General features: G+C 48.4%; 1 protein-coding gene across 1 annotated transcript; it reads left to right on the top strand.

Annotated features, from left to right (window-relative positions):
* Positions 1-13,845: 13,845 nt before the first annotated feature.
* On the top strand, positions 13,846-16,880 carry FAM181A (family with sequence similarity 181 member A). The gene is made up of 2 exons (XM_085626477.1): positions 13,846-14,118; positions 14,274-16,880. The coding sequence occupies exon 2, from the start codon at positions 14,565-14,567 to the stop codon at positions 15,354-15,356; it is 792 nt and encodes a 263-aa protein (XP_085482603.1). The 5' UTR covers positions 13,846-14,118; positions 14,274-14,564; the 3' UTR covers positions 15,357-16,880.
* The last annotated feature ends 1,631 nt before the right edge of the window (positions 16,881-18,511 follow it).

The raw sequence follows: 18,511 nt of genomic DNA, 5'->3' as shown, positions 1-18,511 counted from the left end.
AAGGGCCAGAGGTAGGACAGGAAGGGGCAGTTCAAGCAGCCCTTTCGAGGAGACCGGGGTGGTGGACAGAAGCAGGGACCCAGGAGAGCCTTCAATGGCACATGTAGGCTTTTTAACGCTGGGTATTGCTCCTGGGGCAAGCCCTGTCGATTCTCTCACACCTGCAGCAAGTGCGGTTCCCCCCACTCAGCCACCTCCTGCCACAAGCGGGAACACGCCTCCATGTCCGCCAGACAAGGCAAGTAGGCCTGGGGTCTTCTTGCCGGGCCCTCTCGCCCCCCACCCCTCAGATCAGGCAACCTTGCACCCCCCAGTTCCCTCACCGGGTGTGCCCCTGGCCAAGGGCCAGTCCCCCGTGGTCACCGCCAACCTGCTTCCACTACTTAGGAAGTAGCCCAATGCGAAGGACAGACTGTCACTGGTCCAGGGGTTCGTGGAGGGCTTCAGAATTCCCTACCTGGGCCCCCTGGTCAACAGGGATGCAGGAAACCTCAGGTCAGCCAGGGACCATCCCGATGTAGTAGGGGCTAAGATCAAGAAGGAAGCGGCACTGTGGAGGGTGGCGGGGCCCTTCAGGCACCCCCCACTTCCGAACTTTGTTGTCTCTCCCTTGGGTGTGATCCCGAAGAAGGAGCCAGGGGCGTTCAGGCTGATCCAGCACTTGTCCTACCCGGATGGGGATTCAGTGAACCACTGGCTTGAGGAGGGTTCGTGCTCGGTCTCCTACTGTTCGCTCGACATGGCAGTAGACATGGTCAGGAGGGCGGGCAGGGAGCGTGGTTAGCCAAGGCCGATATTGAGTCCGTTTTCCGCCTTCTACCGGTCCACCCTGAGAGCCAGCACCTCCTTGGGTTCAAGTGGCTAGGTGAATTCTTCTACGACAGGTGCATGCCGATGGGGTGTGCGGTCTCGTGTGCCTACTTTGAAGCCTTCAGCTCATTCCTGCAGTGGGCCCTCTCAGCTAGGTTCAGCGTAGAAGGGGTGACCCACTACCTAGATGATTTTTTGTTCCTTGGGAGTGCGGGAACACAGGAGTGTAGCAGGGGGCTTCAATGTTTCCAGGACCTGGCCAGACACCTAGGGGTGCCGTTAGCACCTGGTAAGATGGAGGGTTCTGCGCAGGTTCTCACCTTTTTGGGCATCTAGCTTGACACTGTGACGGGCGTGTCTAGTCTCCCTGCGGAGAAGGTACAGGCTTTGCGGCAGGACATCCAGTCGCTGCTGGGGAATGGCAAGGCTTCCCTGGGTGTCATCCAAAGCCTCTTAGGCAAGTTAAACTTTGCAGCTAGAGTCATCCCAGTGGGGCGGGTGTTCGCCAGGAGATTAGCCAGGGCCACAGCTAACGTGTCTAGGAAACACCACTTGGTCAGGTTGAGTGCAGGCCTGAAGAAGGACTTGGTCATGTGGGGGGAGTTCCTGTTGCACTTCAATGGGACAGTTATCTGGAGGGACCCTTGGGTTGACAGTCTCGAGCTCAGCTTGTTCACGGACGCCTTGGGGAGGGAGGGCTTTGGGGCAATCCTGGGCGAGGAATGGTGCACACAGGAATGGCCCAACGCGTGGCGCAAGCACGGCATCACTTCCAAAATCACCATTTTGGAACTATTCCCTATCATCATATCCCTCCACTTGTGGCCGGCCATCTTGTCCAATAGGAAGGTCCTTTTCTGGTCGGACAATATGGCGGTCATGCAGGCTATCAATGGGCAGACCGCCAAGTGCCCGCTGGTGCTCTGCCTGCTCAGGGAGCTCACCAGAGGGAGCCTGCGCTGCAACTTTGAGTGTAGGGCTCGACATATCGAGGGGGTTAAGAATGTTGCGGCTGACGCGCTCTCTCGTTTTCAGTGGCTCCTATTTAGAGAGGCCTGGCCGCAGGCGAGAGTGGAGATGAAGCCCTTCCCCGCAACCCTCTGGAGGATCTTGAAGTTGAAAAACATCTAAGGGCCATGGGGGAACGGGCTCTGGCCCCCGGCACCAGGAAGCGGTACCTGACGAGCCTTACCTGCTTCAACAACGTGGCTGCTGTCTTAGGCCTGTCCTGGGTACCCATTTTGGGCAAGGTCCAGGCCTTCGTGGTGTGGGCTAAGAGACAGGGAAAGAGTCACTCGTGGGTCTGTGGTCACCTAGGGCGGTTAGCCACGATGCAAAGCTTAGAGGAGGACAGGACCCTACCAAGTCCTTTGCCATCAGGGCGGCGCTAAAGGGGTGGGCTAGGGAAGAGCCCCGGGTACCAGACAACAGGTCCCCCATCACCTTTCCCATCCTGCAGGCCATGCTAGACGTCCTGGGAGGGGTCACCCACTCTCCTTATGAGGTGTCCCTCTTTGCTGCTTCCTTTTGCTTAGCATTCTTTGGTGCTTTCAGGATCGGTGAGTTAGTGGCTCGGTCCAAATCTGACAGGTCAGGGGACGCCCTGGGCATAGCAGACATCCGGTTGTTGGATGAGATCACGATCCACCTCAGAAGGTCAAAGACAGATCAGAACGGAAAGGGGGTAGGGGTGGTGCTACTGTCGTTAGGAGAACCCAAATACTGCCCGGTCGCCAGGGTCCGAGAGTTCGTTTCTCTTCGTCCGGCAGCACCGGGGTACTTATTGATTCACGCAGACCTTGTCCCCCTAACCATCTTCCAGGTAGACAGAATAATGGGTGCTTGCCTGTCAAAGGCCGGCCTTCTCCGGGATGATAAAAAATATTCCAGCCACTCCTTTCTGGATTGGGGCGGCCACCACTGCATTCTCAGCAGGCCTGGAACCGTCACAGGTCATGAAAGTGGGGTGCTGGGAGTCTCAGTGTTATAAGCGATACATCTGCCCCTGAAGGGGCCTGCTTTGTGTTTAGGACTGTATCTTACAGTGTGGGGTGCCACTTGTTTATGGTTTGGTGGTTGTAGTGCAATGTTTTACTGTTTGGTAATAAACTTTTGAGTTGAATCGTGTCCTTTGTTTCTTCAGGGTCACGTGTGTGGGTCTTTGGGCACTCTGCCATCTCCCGGCTGGCCCATTGGGCATCGATAAGGAACTGGATGCGGTGCTTCTCTCAGACTAAGTTTGAGTGGTTGGGGTTCCCAGGGATGAGATGGTGCAGCCTCATGAACAGACTGGAGCATTCGTTAGCCACGCTGGATGCCCCGCCCAATTTTTTGGTAATTCACCTGGGGGGCAATGACTTGACTGCATTGGGGAGGACCCTGCTCCTGCATTCCATGAAGACTGACCTGGGGGAACTGAACAAATGCCTGGGTCAGTGCGAGCTCTGGTGGTCAGAGATTTTGCCGCGGAGGGTGTGGCAGGGTGCTAAGTCTGGCGAGGCGGTGGATCAGTTCAGGAAACGGGTGAACAGCTCCATGCCCAAGTTCACTCAGCAGAGGGGCCTGGGATTTATCAGACACAAAATGATTCAGGAAAGGGTCAAAGGTTACTTCGAGTATGACGGGGTACACCTTACTCCGGTAGGGATGGACCTGTTCCTGCTAGACTTGGAGGAAGCATTAGCACACAATGGTTGCAGGTGATAGACTAGAGCAGTTGATGGGGGGCCCTGGCGGCGACGGTTGGCCGCTTCCAGGGCTGTGGTGGAGTTACAGGGCGATCTGGGTGCATATGGGTACAGAACGGTACTTCTGCGCGGCACACGGTGGTGCCAGAGCCGAACCCCAGGAGCCTCATGGGAGGTTCACGGATTCTATGTCGGCGCCCGTAGTCCTTCAGGCAGTTATGGGCCTGAGCAACCGGGGGCTTGCCTAGTTACGCTCCGCCCAGAAGGGCGTGAGTATAATGGACCTAGGGTGGTCAGGTTATCCGGGAAGGGGATCACCAATAGGTGCAGTACTAAGTGGTTCGCCACGGTGCTGCTAGGCTCATCAGGCGGGCAGGTGGCGAGAAGGCTGCCTGTCCTTGGATCGCCCGTCGACTAACCCACCAGATTACATAACGTTGTATGTAATAAACCTGCAGCAGTTTTTTCCCAAATATATCTTGTGTGGTGTGTTTCATTTGCGGCCATTCTTGCTGTGGGGGGCGTCTGTTGCCATGATGGTGCTATAACATTTACAACTTGACAGCAATTGATGCAAAAATTGAAGTGGGAGCGGAGCCCTGCCGCCCTAATCAAGAATTCGCACCTGAGATTATGGAGCGGCAATCTTTATGAAACAAGACCTTCCATTTATATTTGAAGCTCAATAGACGGATAAGGAGGGAATATACTTGATCCTATTTAATTATAACAGTCACAATGTACATCCCAAAAACGGCACGGGTCACCTGCTTCAGAGAATTTCTAGATAATCTAGTAAAGTTTGCAAATGAAGATATTACCATCACATGACACTTTAATGGGTTTTGAGACTCACAGAGGGATATATTGAATAAAGGAATGGGGCACATGTGAGCCTTTTCAAAAAAATTCTAAATTGACTCATGCGAAATGGGGCTAAAAGAATTATGAAGAAATTCAAACTCTGATGATGAAGAATACACTTACTATTCACAGGTGCACCATTCCTACTCATGCATTGATTACATACTGTTAAGCAACGCATTGGTCTCCGCAACAACATCGTCTGATATCGGGGCAATATTGGTTTTCAATCATGCACTGATCCATGAAGAGATACACATAGTTCAAGGCAACAAAAATAGATTAGGGAGAATGCACCTGTAAATCCTGATAGATCTGCTTTTTTAGGAAAGAAATACGAAAACATTTTGAGGAGTATTTCACAAGAAATTAAAACAGGGAGATATGGAGTAGGGAGTATGCGAGTCTGGCACACCTTTAAAGCAGTGATTCAAGGAAAATATATAGCTTTTTTGGCCCACCAGGGAAAATTGTGATTGCTGGAAACTAAAAAAGTTACAAGAGGAGCTACATAATGCCAAAACCGAATATAGTTACCTCTTCATGCAATTAGGCTGAAAGGTAATGGTGATTAAAGGCCAATTACGTGTTTTCTATGCAAATGCGACCAGGACAACTTTATTGCATTCAGAGGAAACAGTATATGTGATTGAGGATAAGGTGGTAACACAGTTGGCTAAGCGGCTATGAGGAAAAAAAGAAAGTGAATACTTGAAGGAAATTGAATCTGTCAATGGGAAGGTTATAGTGAAGGACAAAGACAAATAAGAGGAAATTTGCAGATTTTACATTTCATTATATATCAGATGTGACTGCTCCGCTTCTCACCAGCAGGAATAAATTAAGGAGTCGAGATTACCCCAAATCACAGATCTTCAGAGGGAGAAACTGGAGACTATGATTAGGGAAGAATATTTTAGGGGAACAAGAAAAACACTTAAAAAAAATAATGCACCAGGACCCAATGGGTTCAGAGCCAGCTTCTACCAAATATATGTAAACAAATGTACTCCAAAACTCTCTAATTCCACCCAACTGCTGTGTAGAAGTGGGAGAAATAACTGCCTTGATAATTAAGGTTCTCCCTAAACCGCGTAGGGATAATAAAAAAAATTGTGCTCCTCATACAGACCCATCGCTCTCCTTAAAGTGGATACAAAACTGTACTAAAAAGCACTGGTGCTGAGAAAAGAAGAAAATTCTCCCTGAAATGATAAATCCTGACTATAGTAATTTTGTATGTGGACTACACTCCCATGATAAAATGTGAATGATGTAAAGATGGTCAAAAAGATGAACAACAAAACATATTTGCAGTAGTGCTATTCTTAGATGCTGAGAAAGGCTTAAACTGGCTGGACTGAACTGTTTTAAAAAAGGTTATGTCATAGATGGGCATGGGCCTCAAATACCTAAAGATGGTAATGGCTATTACAAGCAACCTAAGGCAAGGATGTCCCTTAAGAGTTATTTATCACAGCCAGTATCTCCATTTGTATTTGCGCTAGTCTAAGCATAGAATCACCGACGTGTGGGATAAGAGGGTTCCAAAACATTAGAGGGAATCAGGTTGAGAAAAATAAACATAAGATTATGTTTAAGTGGGAGATGTTTTTCTCATAGTGGGATCCTTAGAAGCATCAATACCAGCAGTGGTCCAACTGGAAGAATTTGAAGCAGTGACAAGGTACAAGATAAAGCTAGATCTGTCTAGTACTAAATCTGTTGCTTAACCCTGCAATGGTAAGAAACTTAGAAACCTTATATACATTTAAAATGGCACTGGGACACATTAAGGGGCTTATTACGAGTTTGGCGGTCTGACCGCCCGAGAACTGCATCCGTGTCATTCACGGCACCACTGCGCCGACTATCTACCGCCTGCCTTATTACAAGTTGTGCTGTCTGAAACACCGACCGCAGCCACAGCGTTCTACCCAACAGGACCCCGGCGGTCTGCAATGTCAGCAGTGCATCCAACAATGCCACCAGGTTAGACTACACAGTCATACTCGCTGTCTCACAACAGTGCTCAACAAACGGCAGTTGACCGCCATGAGATGCGGCAACAAAATATATAAAAACAGTGACCATTGGATGGATTTAAAAGCTACACACCTGATGTGTTTTGGCAAGTGGACACGCCTGCAAATCACACTATAAAACACACCCCAACCCTGACCAGCATCCTTTGCTTCCAAACTGCAGCACAGCAAGACAGACAGCCATTTACTGCACTTTTTAGAGAAGGCACATCTTTTTTCATCTTCACATTTAGCACTTTCTTCCAATTGTAATTATTTTGTCCCCTTTTACCTCTATCACTTGTTTGTTCTTCATTCACATACTCACTCACATTTTTGTTTTTTTTCACCATAGCTACAACAAAAAAAAACTAGCTTCACTGAGCAAGAGTGACAGTCATGGTGGATGAAATTGTTAGAGTAGAGCCACACATTCTTGGGTCCCCAGTCCAGCATACACCTATCAGTAGGAATATAGAAATGTGGGACAGGATAGCCAACAGAGTGAATGCTGTTGGTAACACCCTGTAAACAGAGAGACATTGGGAAGAGGTGGAATGATCTCAGGCTGAGGGTCCATACCAAGTACAACAGCCACCACTTGGACACTCCAAGGACTGGTGGCGGCCCTCGCAGGGCACCATTGCAACTCTTACCCTGAGAGGAGAAGGTCTTGGCCATCCTGCATACTGAGTGCTTGTCAGGAATAGAGAGGGGGTGGACTCTGGTAAGTTACACTTCAATAACTGCCACAATATTGCAATGTCCTGTTTGTTTTCAACTCTGCTTTTCATATTCTGCTCTCTATCTACTTTCCTAAGACGCAATACTCAAAGTATCTGAGATGATTGTTTGTCTGTGGCAATGTGTATTGTTGCATATAAGACCACTTGTATTCAACTCCAGGACATGCCACATGTTGCAATGCTGTCTGTAAGTGCATTTCCATTGGAATATATATCCAGGACCCATAATATGCGCTAAAATGTAAATGTTTAGTCCAACCCAAATGCATGTTGCCAACAGCTATGGTATACTGATCGTTTGTCAAGTGTCGCTAAAGTGACAAAGAAGTGACTACAACTACCATGAGGCCTTGTGACTAGAACTCTAACCAAGATGATACACTCCTTTTGACTCTTCTCACTTGTCAGCCATTTTACTACTGTTGTTAACTTATCATGCAGGTCAACATTTGTCAAGTGTTGCTAAAATAACATTGAAAAGCTAGCACTACTACCATGAGGACTTGTCACTCTAACCAAGATGCTACACTCCTTTTGCTCCTTCTCACTTGTCTGCCATGTTACTGCTGATGTTAACTATTCATGCAGGTTACCATTACTCAAGTGTTTTTAAAGTGACATTTAAATGACTACAACTACCATGAGGCCCTGTGACTGGACCTCTAACCAAGATGCTACACTCCTATTACCCCTTCTCACTTGTCTGCCATTTTACTACTGATCTTCACTCGTCATGGACTGTGCAATGTACAGACAATGCTCCACTCAGATATACAATTTAATACTTTGTCTGAAGGTGCCCTGGACCCATTAACTCAAACTAATGATGACATCAGTGACACCATAACAACGGTGTACCCCTAATATTTGTGAGCCATGAAGGAAACTCAGCTGATTAGCAGTGCCAGGTGACCCCTTACTCTGCACTTCTCACATGATGAACAATGCTAAATATATAACCAAGCTGGGTATTCGCCTGCATAAGACACAACTAGGCCTTGTAATGGACAAATATACATGTTAGGACCACATTGTGTTTGTAGCAGAATTTTGGAGATGTCATGTCTATCCCTACAGCCAAAATACCACATATCTGCACATCTAATGAGCTGATGAAATCTACTACATCTATGGAATATCTACAAATGTCTAGTAACCAACTTCAACTCCACGCAAATACATGACAATACTAATATCTATATATATTGTTCCATTCTAGGTCCCTATTTACATTTGACACAAACAACGAGGATGCAGATACTTTACTTCCAACATTAACAATATTCTCTATCTCTCAACAGGTCGATCCACAACTGCACCTGCAGAAAGGTTGGAAACCAAACAGAGTTCCACTCTCCCACAGGACAAAGACCTCATGATGACAATGCTCTCGAAGATGTGGAAGTGAATGACGGTCCTAGCCCATCTGGTCAGCCTGGGCAGACGCCAACAGTGGAGCTCACTGTGCCCAGTACAACACCTCCCACCACTGCTGAAACATTACAGACAACCACTGCCCTCCCAACCTGTGCATCTAGCACAGTTAGTACCATCCAGTGCACCCCAGTCCTGGATTCTTCGATGGTTAACACCACCTCAGTCACGGAGGAACCAGGAGCCAGTGAGAGGGTGCACTCTGCGCGAAGGGCATAGGGCCGTGGGGGTAGGCATAGTGGGAGGGCAACTGTGGGCCCACAGAGTGAGCCCACTGTGGCTCACGGTCATCCAGGCTGCCATCACCCAAGTCCCGGGAGTCTACCAGGACTCCCAAAGTGTCATGGGCCAGGTATTGGCCATAATCCAGATGAAGGAACTGTAAAGAGACGCTTACCGTTAGGCTGCTGACATCCACACTGAGGTGGCCAGCGTCTACACTGAGGTGCCCAGCGTCCACAACGAGGTTGCCAGCATCCACGCCGATGTGGCCAACATTCACACCGAGGTGGCCTCCCTGGTTGGGGTGCTGCAGGGTAATAACACCACCCTCTCCAGGGCATTTCCACCTGCATCTACCCCTCCAAGTACATCCCCGCAATCAACATCTGCGGCAGCCACAGGAAGGAAGGCCCTGCCAGAGGATGACACACCTGCAAGTGCCCCTGTCGCAGCAGCTCCAGAGCTGCTCTCTTGCAAAAAGAAGAGGGGACGTGCTTCCAAAATCTAAGGAGCTCAGGATGGCAAGACACCCACCAGTAAGAAATCACAATCCTAATGTCCTGTGTATGCTGCACATTCACTTTGTTGGACAATCCTGCCCCCTTTTCCATATCTGATGGGAGGCGTGCTCAATCGTGGTCAGTCTGAGCCAATGGCGGATGGTGAAGTTTGAAAAGGGGTGTGGCTTAAAATGGAAGCGTGACTTTGCCTGAGCGAGCATGACTGGTCTGATGGGTGTTTGGAGGGGTTTCTACCCCCAATAATTATTTTTTAAAAGAGGTTAAATTAAAATATTGCATTTTGCAGTACAGTTTTGATGATGGAATTGATAGTTTTCTTTTACATTTCTAAAGAAATAGTCCCAAATGCTCTTGACTTACACCCTATGTGATCGTGCAGATCAAGGTCTTTGTGAGAAATAATGAAAGGACCAGATACATAATAACACCAGCAAGGAAGAGAAGGTCGGATGGTGAGATTGAATGGAAGGATAAAAGGTGTGGGCAGAAAAGAGGTGAAATGGAGGAAGAAGGCGATGTAAAAAAGTGAGGGAGGTAAGTAGCACAAAACAGAAAGAGCAATGAGTTAGGCCACAAGTCAAATTAGAGCCTAGGGCATATTGGCAACTATGCCTAAATACTGTAGTTTTGGGCAACACTATTTCTTTGCCTAGGGTAGCAAAAATAGTTGAACTGGGCTACTTTAAGCATCCTTCTTTATTTGAAGAAGCTGCAGAGTAGTACGTTTCTATGCCTGAAGTGCATTAGCTATCAAACTAATGGTTGCATGAACATGGACTGCTGCAGGGAGAGGTTAAGTACAATACAAGCAAATGTATGCTGCTTTAGCTTTGGTGGTGAATACTGATATATATTCTCGTTCGGCAATGTCCTCAACGTGAAAAATCACCCCTGTTACCGTGGGTAATTCCATAAAGAAATAGAACAATCTAGGCAGGATCGGCATCTTGGCTATAGCCACCTGCCCCATCAGCAATTGTAGTGTGACCCCAAACTCAGTTAAACTGCGGATTGGTTTGATTGCCCTGCCAAGGTTTACTGCAACAAGGTTTGTTTCTTCATTATAAATATTCACACCCAGGTATCTAATGGTGTCAAACTTCCAATCCAATGTTTTTTAAGGCAACGATTATCAGTGTTCCACTGGAAGCTTTTGGGTAGGCATAAAATGATAATAACTTAAAGTTATCATTGTATGTGTCTTCTTCACACTGCTTAAAAGCAGTGAGGCGACGCTCCTCCGACATAGCGGAGCAGCCGCCACTGGAAAGGAGGAAGGGAAAGATGGAAAAACAGTGGCAAAGACAATAGGGATTAAAAAGAACCTGAACGTCCAAGACAAAGGGCGGGGTGGGGGGAGGGGCTGGTGGTGGATGAAAGATGCATGAGGTGGAATCAAGGCTGGGTAAGCTTGGTATTGGGCACCCTGGCATTCAATAGCACCAGCTGTGGCCTTCTGAGTAAAACTTTGGGCCCAGGGGCTTGTTAATTTGCAAATTACGTTCTAAAGCACGGATAACGGGCTCCTAATACACGGGTTTGATAGTGAAATGCAGCAATGATGCCAGTGCTTAAAGAGCCCCTAAAGTCTCTGGTCCCCGGTGCCACTGCGCCTGCTGCATAATTGTAGCTACGCCACCTTTCGTGAACTGCTCAAAAATATGCGACAGGTGCGCTTTGGTTGGAAACCTTGAGCAAGCAATTACGCGTCCAGTCGAAGGCTGAATGGAATGCACTTGTGCCAGGGGCCTGTTCCTCGGAGCGATCGGAAATGCCTTCCTGGAATGTGGGCAGTCACCCCGCAGCCCCCACCGCTCTCTGCGGGGTACTGAGTGAGCTCCGAGCACCACAGCCAGGGCCTAGTGTCATCTGTGTGATATGAGAGCAAGAACTGTTCCAACCTTACCCGCGAAGGTGAGTGCGGGCACGTGGGCCAGTGCCACACATTATGACCCCTTCTTCCCGAGTTGACCATCATGCAGAGAATGTCACGCCCTCCTGCCACGTGCACGGTGTACCTGATACATCCTTGCTGCATGTAATGAAATTATTATCCGTGATACAAATAAACCCTTCACAGGGTACACCTAACCTTCGTTTGTGTTACGCTGCAGAAAGAATAGAAGCGGCCACGACTCGCGCGCTGAAGTGCGACGGGCCACTGAGCACTGCGGGGAAGCGCCGAGAGCACCGGCCTTGCGCAGACTTCAGTGTTTCGCTGAAACTAACCCACTGGTGTCCTGGGTCTCTGATGTGGATGAGCTCATACCGATGACTGGACCATTCCCAACTTGTGAACTAGTGTCTCTAGCACTCACAGAAACACCTCATTCGAGTATGTATACACACTGTATCGTTCCCAGTGGTCAAAGATAGGATTACATATTTGGGCAATATATTGGCTATTTTTGAAGATTTTCGCAAATTCATGCGATCCTGGGCTTTTTATGCCACAGAATACTATATCACGCTATGGCGTATGATATGCCCGGTTATGTTTTGGTATATCATGCTGCCATGTGTCCTGCTAGACGATTCTTATGTTTTGATATTGAATATTAAGTGACGCCATACTACATGATATGTTGTCCTGCTATGGGCTATGTTACTTTGTTTTTTGCTGTACTATTTTATGTTGTATGTTTTGTTATGTTATGTTTTTCTATGCTATGCCGTAGAGTGCAGAGTTGTGCGTTGCTATGGCTATGCTATGTCTTGTTAAATGTTAAGCTTTGATGTTTTGTTATGTCGTGGTATGTATATAATGTTATCCTCCTATTCTGTGGTACAGTATGTCATGCTATGCCATATGTTATACTATGCTATGTTACTCAATGCTGTGGAATCGTTTGAGTTGTGCAATATTATTGTACGTTATTGGACGCGGGGTTGTCCTTTGAACTATACCATGTTATGATGCTATCACATACTGTGTTATGCTTTGAACTGTACCATGTTATACGATCGTATTGTATGTGTTGTTATACTTTCCTCTGTAGCATGTTATGCTTTAAAATCGTATCATGTGCTGTGGTTTGATCTATGACATGCAATGCTACCTATTGCGTGTTGCTATGCTTTATTCACAACATTATGCTGTGATATGCTTTACACTATATCGTCATATGCTATTATCGCATACTGCTTTATGATTTCCGCCGTTGTATGTTATGTTATTTTAATGTATGCTGGTTTAAACCATAATGTGCTATTATCACATGCGGCGTTATGCTTTGCTCTGTACCGCGTTATGTTGCGTTATGTTACTTAATGCAGCGTTATGGTTTCTAAGATACCATCGGGTTCTATGCTTTGTGATTTTATTTCATTTGTTCCTTATAAGCAGCAAACCCCCAATGGCAAGTTCGAGCGCCTTATATTCGGGGGGCTTGCTGCAAGACGCAATACAGGTGATTGGAAGATCCTGGCTGGTAGTGCCCCGAAGCGCGTGGAGATTTAAGAGCAACACACTATGACAGTATATAATACCTTTGCACGAGCAAGCTCCACGCGCGCCCAGGGCTGAGGGATGTTTCTGAGCCGGAGCAGGGCTCGAGACCCCGTACCACAAGCCAGAGTCTGAGACCCCCAGAACTCTGGCTCAGTGGGAGGACGCAGCTCAATTAGCATTTCACACGCTTGCCCCAGCCCTCCCCTGCCTTCCTCGCGGCGGGCATGCCCTCCCCCGGCCAGCCCGGCCCGGCCCCGGCCCGTTGGCAGGGTGACAGTACTCGAGTGTGCAAACTTGTGCCATTGTCCCCGGACCGGGGGGGAGCCATGGCGACCCCCGCGCTAATATGACACGGGAAAATGTTTGCTGATGGCCGCTCTATGGGCTTTGTCCGCGCCCTTTTCTCCCTCGCGACGGCTCGATCCAAGTCCCCGGCTGTTTGACTACAAACGCAGGAGGGCTGCCCGGCTCTGCGCCTTTGTGCGCGGCGTTTGAATGGGTAATTCTGCCTTTGTGCGGCTCAATCGAGGGGGCACGCACAAAGACAAGATTCTTCAGCGCCCAGGACTCCTTCCCATGGATATGTGCACATCTCTTTAGAGATGGGTCCCGGCCCTACCTTTCCTGACATCACCCCCCTCCGCCACCCCCAAGGGAAGAGAACCCCTGATCAAGAGCAGTTAAAAATCCAGACTGGCCTGTCCCCCAAAAGCGGCATTGTCCGGTGGCACTGAACCATGCCCGCTGCCAGCCCCCAGACAGCTTTCCCTTATTTTAAGAGAGAAAGGGGGCTCTCCCCTTTCTCTGCTCATCAGCATATCATGTTGTATCGCATGGGGGCAAAGATGCCAAGGGGAGTGCGGAGGGGGGTCTCATGGGAGGGATGCTGCAGAATGGTGGAGAAATAGCAAAGAAATTATGGTATTTATTGGCGGCCTTTTTTGTGGGGTGTCCATGGAGACAATTTGTGACTGGGAAGAATGTGCAGAACAAGAAGCCTCATGCCTGATTGGGACGCTTTTGTGTTGACAAAGTGGCCTCTGATTGGTCTGGGGAGCCCCCCTAGCTCCAAGTCGTTGATATGCACTCAGGCCCCTCAAGTGCGCGCCAGCTTCCTCCACAGTCGCAGTTGCTCTGCCCTTAGAGAGCTTCGTCGGGTATTACCTGCCTAACGAGATTAGCCCCTCGAACTGTGTATTAATGTATTTTCCTCAAAGGCCAGTACAGTAAAAGCTCCGCCCCACGTCAGATAAGCTTCGCCTTTGACAGGAGAGCACGTGCCGACCGCATGCTATCTGTGCCCGTGCCCGAGGGCTTCGAAAAGCAACCACTTCTGCAGCAGTTCACTCTTTTTAAGAGGCAAGTATAGAAGTCATTGCCCCAGAGCTTTCTTTACACATATCCTTGTGTTTTAATGCATTCTTTACATAATCATTGCTGTATTTAGCAAAAATTTGCTTTTTTATGTATTGTGCGGACCACTAATCCAAAACATGTCAATCATTCGTTCACAGATCTGTTCCTGATCCGGCACTGGACTTTGGGTTTTACTTGGACTAAAAACATTTTTTCGGATTTATGTGTATTCGGTAACCTGGAACCACTCACTGTTCAGGAGATGAAAACTCTTTCAAGCAATGGCAAACTGGGTGCTGGTTTGTGACATAATCTGGGTCCTTAAAACTTTTTGAGGGCTTGGAAACTTTTGTTCACGAGAAATCTTTATCTTTACCTTGTAAGAACTTTGTGGACTTCAAGATTTATTTTCTGTTTCATGGAAATCTCACGCAAGAGCCGCGTCTGAAATGGCAGCAGATAGCGAGGTGAAAACATTGCTGAATTTCGTGAACCTGGCGTCCAGTGACATCAAAGCGGCCCTTGACAAGTCTGCCCCCTGCCGGCGCTCAGTGGACCACCGGAAGTACCTGCAGAAGCAGCTTAAGAGGTTTTCACAGAAGTATTCCAGGATACCAAGGTGCCATCCCACCAAGAGCTTCGACCCCCCTGGCAGGAGGGGACTGGAGGACCGGATCCGGGGGCTTCCCCCGGAGAGCATAGGCAGGGGACCCAGAGACCGTGCAGGGGGCACTGTCGAGACTGGCCTCCCCCGGGATGCCACCCAAAATCCGACCACCATTGAGAGGCCGGACCAGGTGCCCATGAGGAAAAGACAGCTGCCTGCCTCTTTCTGGGAGGAGCCCAGGCCTATGCCGGGCCTTCTGGCGGCCAGCTTCCCCTCAGTACTAGAACCCCCCGGAGAGGCCCTGGCTCTGCCCTCCGTGTGCAAGAGGAGAAAGAGGTGCACAGGTACTGCCGTAGCGCGGGCCGTAGAAGAGGAGAGTCCGGCAGCTCCTTTCATGGGCAGTGTCTGCGGCTGCTGCCCGTTTCAGTACCACGGACAGGGACTCTTTGTCGGGCCCCACGCCTTCCCCGCTCTCGCCCTGTGGAGGAAGCACGCACCGCCACCTCTGGACATGGAACACCTGAGTAAAGAGGCTCTAGAAGGGCACAGACTCTACCGACCCGTGATCTTCAAACCCATTCCCACCAAACCAGCCATCCCCCCTCCTGCCTTCAACATGTTTGGGTACATTTAGCTCTTCGGTTGGTCTTCCCTACACTGCGAGAAAGGAAGCACGCAGCAGATCTTTCGATCTGTTCACCTCCCATGGAGGGCGCGTCCCGTGTCTATAGGGCGATCCCAGTGACGTCAATGGGAGCAAACCAAGTTCACCTTGGTCTGGGAGCCTGATTCAAGGTGTCCTGGGAGGGCGAGGGCACTGATAGCCATAGAAGCGAAGCAAGTATGAGAGGTGATTCTATCGAATCCAGTGGGATTCCTTCATGTCTGGGAGAATGATCCTCATGAAACCAGTACGGCCGAACCACTTTTGGGGATGGCCATATTTAAGTCAGTGAGTGGAGAGCATGCTCGGAAGGGTGTGTTTCATTGCGGTAAACCTTGTTTGGCAGAGTGATCTAACTGAAGTAAGTGGGAGTGCAGCATATATACGAGGGTTATCACGTTGAAGTCCTTGGGAATGGCCCATATTTGGGTGGGTGATCCCATTGAAGTTAACCCGGATGATCCACATTTGGGAGGGGGATGCTATGGAAGCTTCTAGAAGTGAATGTTTTTTGGCAGGATGATCCTTTAGAGGTCAATAGGAGTGATCTATGTTTGATAGGGTAGTTTAACCCATGGAAGCCAGTGGTTATACCACCCCGTTTGGTAGGGTGGTCCAACTGAAGTAAATAGAAGCGAACAATGTAGTACACAAGGATGCTCAGTTTGAACTCAAAATACACATGTTTGGGAGGGGGGTCCATCTCGAGCCACAAGGTTGGGCAATATCATTGACAGCAATATGGGTGATCCATGTTTGGGGAAGTGATACCAATAAAGTCATTCAAGTCAAGGTGATCCTATTCAAGTCGAAGGAAGTAAACCATGTTTGCAATAGGGGTGCCCTTGAGGTCAATGCAAGTGAAGCAGTTTAGGTGTGTGAACCCACCTTAGAGAAAATGGGTGACACTGGCTTGTGTGGGTGCCCATCTAGCAATCATTAGAGGTGATTTTTTTTCGGGAGGCTGATTAATTTGTTGTGAGTAGGGCGAACCAAGTTTGGAAGGGGATGGTTTACTAGGATGGTAAGACCACATTTAAAATGTATGCAGGCTGAAAGTGTTTCAAAGAGGGCGAAACCATTTAATGACCATGGGTTGAGGGCAGAATCATGTCCGTCTGTGATACATAACTGGGAGATTCTGACTAAAATCCTTGTCTCTGACCCCCGGCCACCCATAAATCACCCCCCCTCCCCCCCAGAGAGCAGTTACATGTTGATCAAGGTGAAAATTAAAGAAAAAATGCACTTTTTAAAGACATTTGGTCTCTCCGAGAGCGCCCGCCCTTCAATCTCGAGATGCCTTTCCTCGGAAACAGGAACATTTATGTGTCAGATAATGTGAATTTCATGAACATCACAGGAGTTCGAATCCATAGGCTGGTACATACATTCTCATGAGCAGTGCCTGTTTATGGAGCCTTTCGGCTGTCAAGGGGGCTGCTAGATGGTTTACAGTGTGGCAAGAGTTGAAATAAAGGTGATTGTTTTGTTCTTGCCGTCTCTATTTTGTGTCTATTTATTAAGGAAGGAAACGGGCATAGCGTCAATTGGTGCAGCAGGTGCAGTTGCACCGGGGCCCGGTGGCTTGAGGGACCCACCAAATACTGATTATTGCTGAATTACACAGCGCCAGGAGCCCATTCCCTTCCGTGCTCTAGGGGCCATGACTCACTGGCCACGCCACTGATAGAAAAGGGTGCCAGTCGTCACACTGCTCACAACTTCAATTACACTTTTTGACGCCACTCCCCTATCTTTATATATTTACTTGACCCTCGGGATAATTCGCTCACAATTGCAACCGATTAGGTTCAGAAAACAATAAGAGGAAACGTGATGAGCCGAGTGTCATACAATGAGTGAAGTGGGGACGCTGGGATTAGGTCTCCTGGCTACAACGCTCTCACGTTAACCTGTAATTCACCGCCTTGGTGAAGAAGTTCTCAAGATTACCATTACAAACTAAGTCGCTCAGCTGATTACGCTTACTGCAGCCTGTGGACACGAAAACAAAAGTTACACTGGGTTTTGAGGGGGTGTGGTACAGCTGCAGACCTTGTAACGTGTCTGTCAAAGGTGGCAGGTAAAAGGGCAGGCTGGATAGGACTAACAGCCCTTTCTGCTGTCATGTACTGTAAAAGGTTTATATGAAACACATTTTGGATCGGTTTGGGATTCGTTTCTCTGATGTTATTTTGTTGTGCTGCTATGTTTTGTTTTGTATCACGTCGTGCTCTGCTTTTTATCATTTACTTTGCTGTATACTGTTGTGTTTTCCTTTGTTATGCTTTGTTGTGTGATGCCATGTTGTTATGTCATTTAGAACATCAGACTTTTGAGAAATCCACTGATAATGCCCATAGGGCCCTTAATGGCTCGTATAGACCTTCCACTCCAACATGCTGGTGTTTGACCTTCTCTTTCTCCTTTTTAGGTCTCGCCTACCCAGCCCATGCGCTGGTCTGGCGAGACTTATTGAGAGGGCTCCAAAAAGTGCTGCCAGGCCAGCCTAGAGCTACAGTGCATGTGCGCGGGCGCGCGCGCAGCGCTTTACCGCGATTACTTTCACTTTCGCGGCCGCTTTGATGTTTGATCGCTATCATTTTCACGTTTGCGGCCGCACGGCCGCTTTGCATAGCCAATAGGTCTCGCTTTTGGGACCTTATAAGTATTTAGTTATGCAACTGTTGCATGGCTAAACACTTAAAAGGCCCCAAAGGCGAGACCTATTGGCTATGCCAATGCTTGTTTAATTTAGAACAGGGGTTCTCCAAAGTCGGTCCTTAAAGGCCAGATCCATACCAGATCTTTAGCATTCCCCCATTTGGATAAATGTAGTTATCTTAAAAATCCAGCATGGATCCAGCCCTCCAGGACCGACTCTGGAGATCCCTGATTTAGAACATTCTAACCTTCCTGACTGAATATCCTAACATAGTTATTGCCCTTCACCTAAGCATGCCAGTTATTAAAGGACGCTCACTGTAAGTTCCAGGACCTTGGAGAGAGAACCGCAGAGTTTGAAGCAATGGGCATTAGTGCTATAATATTTTGCTCTGCCTCAAGGGTCACTGAGAGTGACAAGAGAGCGGGTGAATCAAAGTTCGAATGAGAAGGCTAGA

The sequence above is a fragment of the Triturus cristatus genome, chromosome 9, assembly GCF_964204655.1.
Source record: "Triturus cristatus chromosome 9, aTriCri1.1, whole genome shotgun sequence".
Lineage (NCBI taxonomy): Eukaryota > Metazoa > Chordata > Amphibia > Caudata > Salamandridae > Triturus > Triturus cristatus.
The sequence above is the reverse complement of the archived record's forward strand: the minus strand, read 5'-3'. Positions and strand labels throughout refer to the sequence as shown.

Excerpts from the sequence above, each read along its gene's own strand:
- FAM181A (XM_085626477.1), top strand. The coding sequence starts at position 14,565 with ATGGCAGCAGATAGCGAGGTGAAAACATTGCTGAATTTCGTGAACCTG.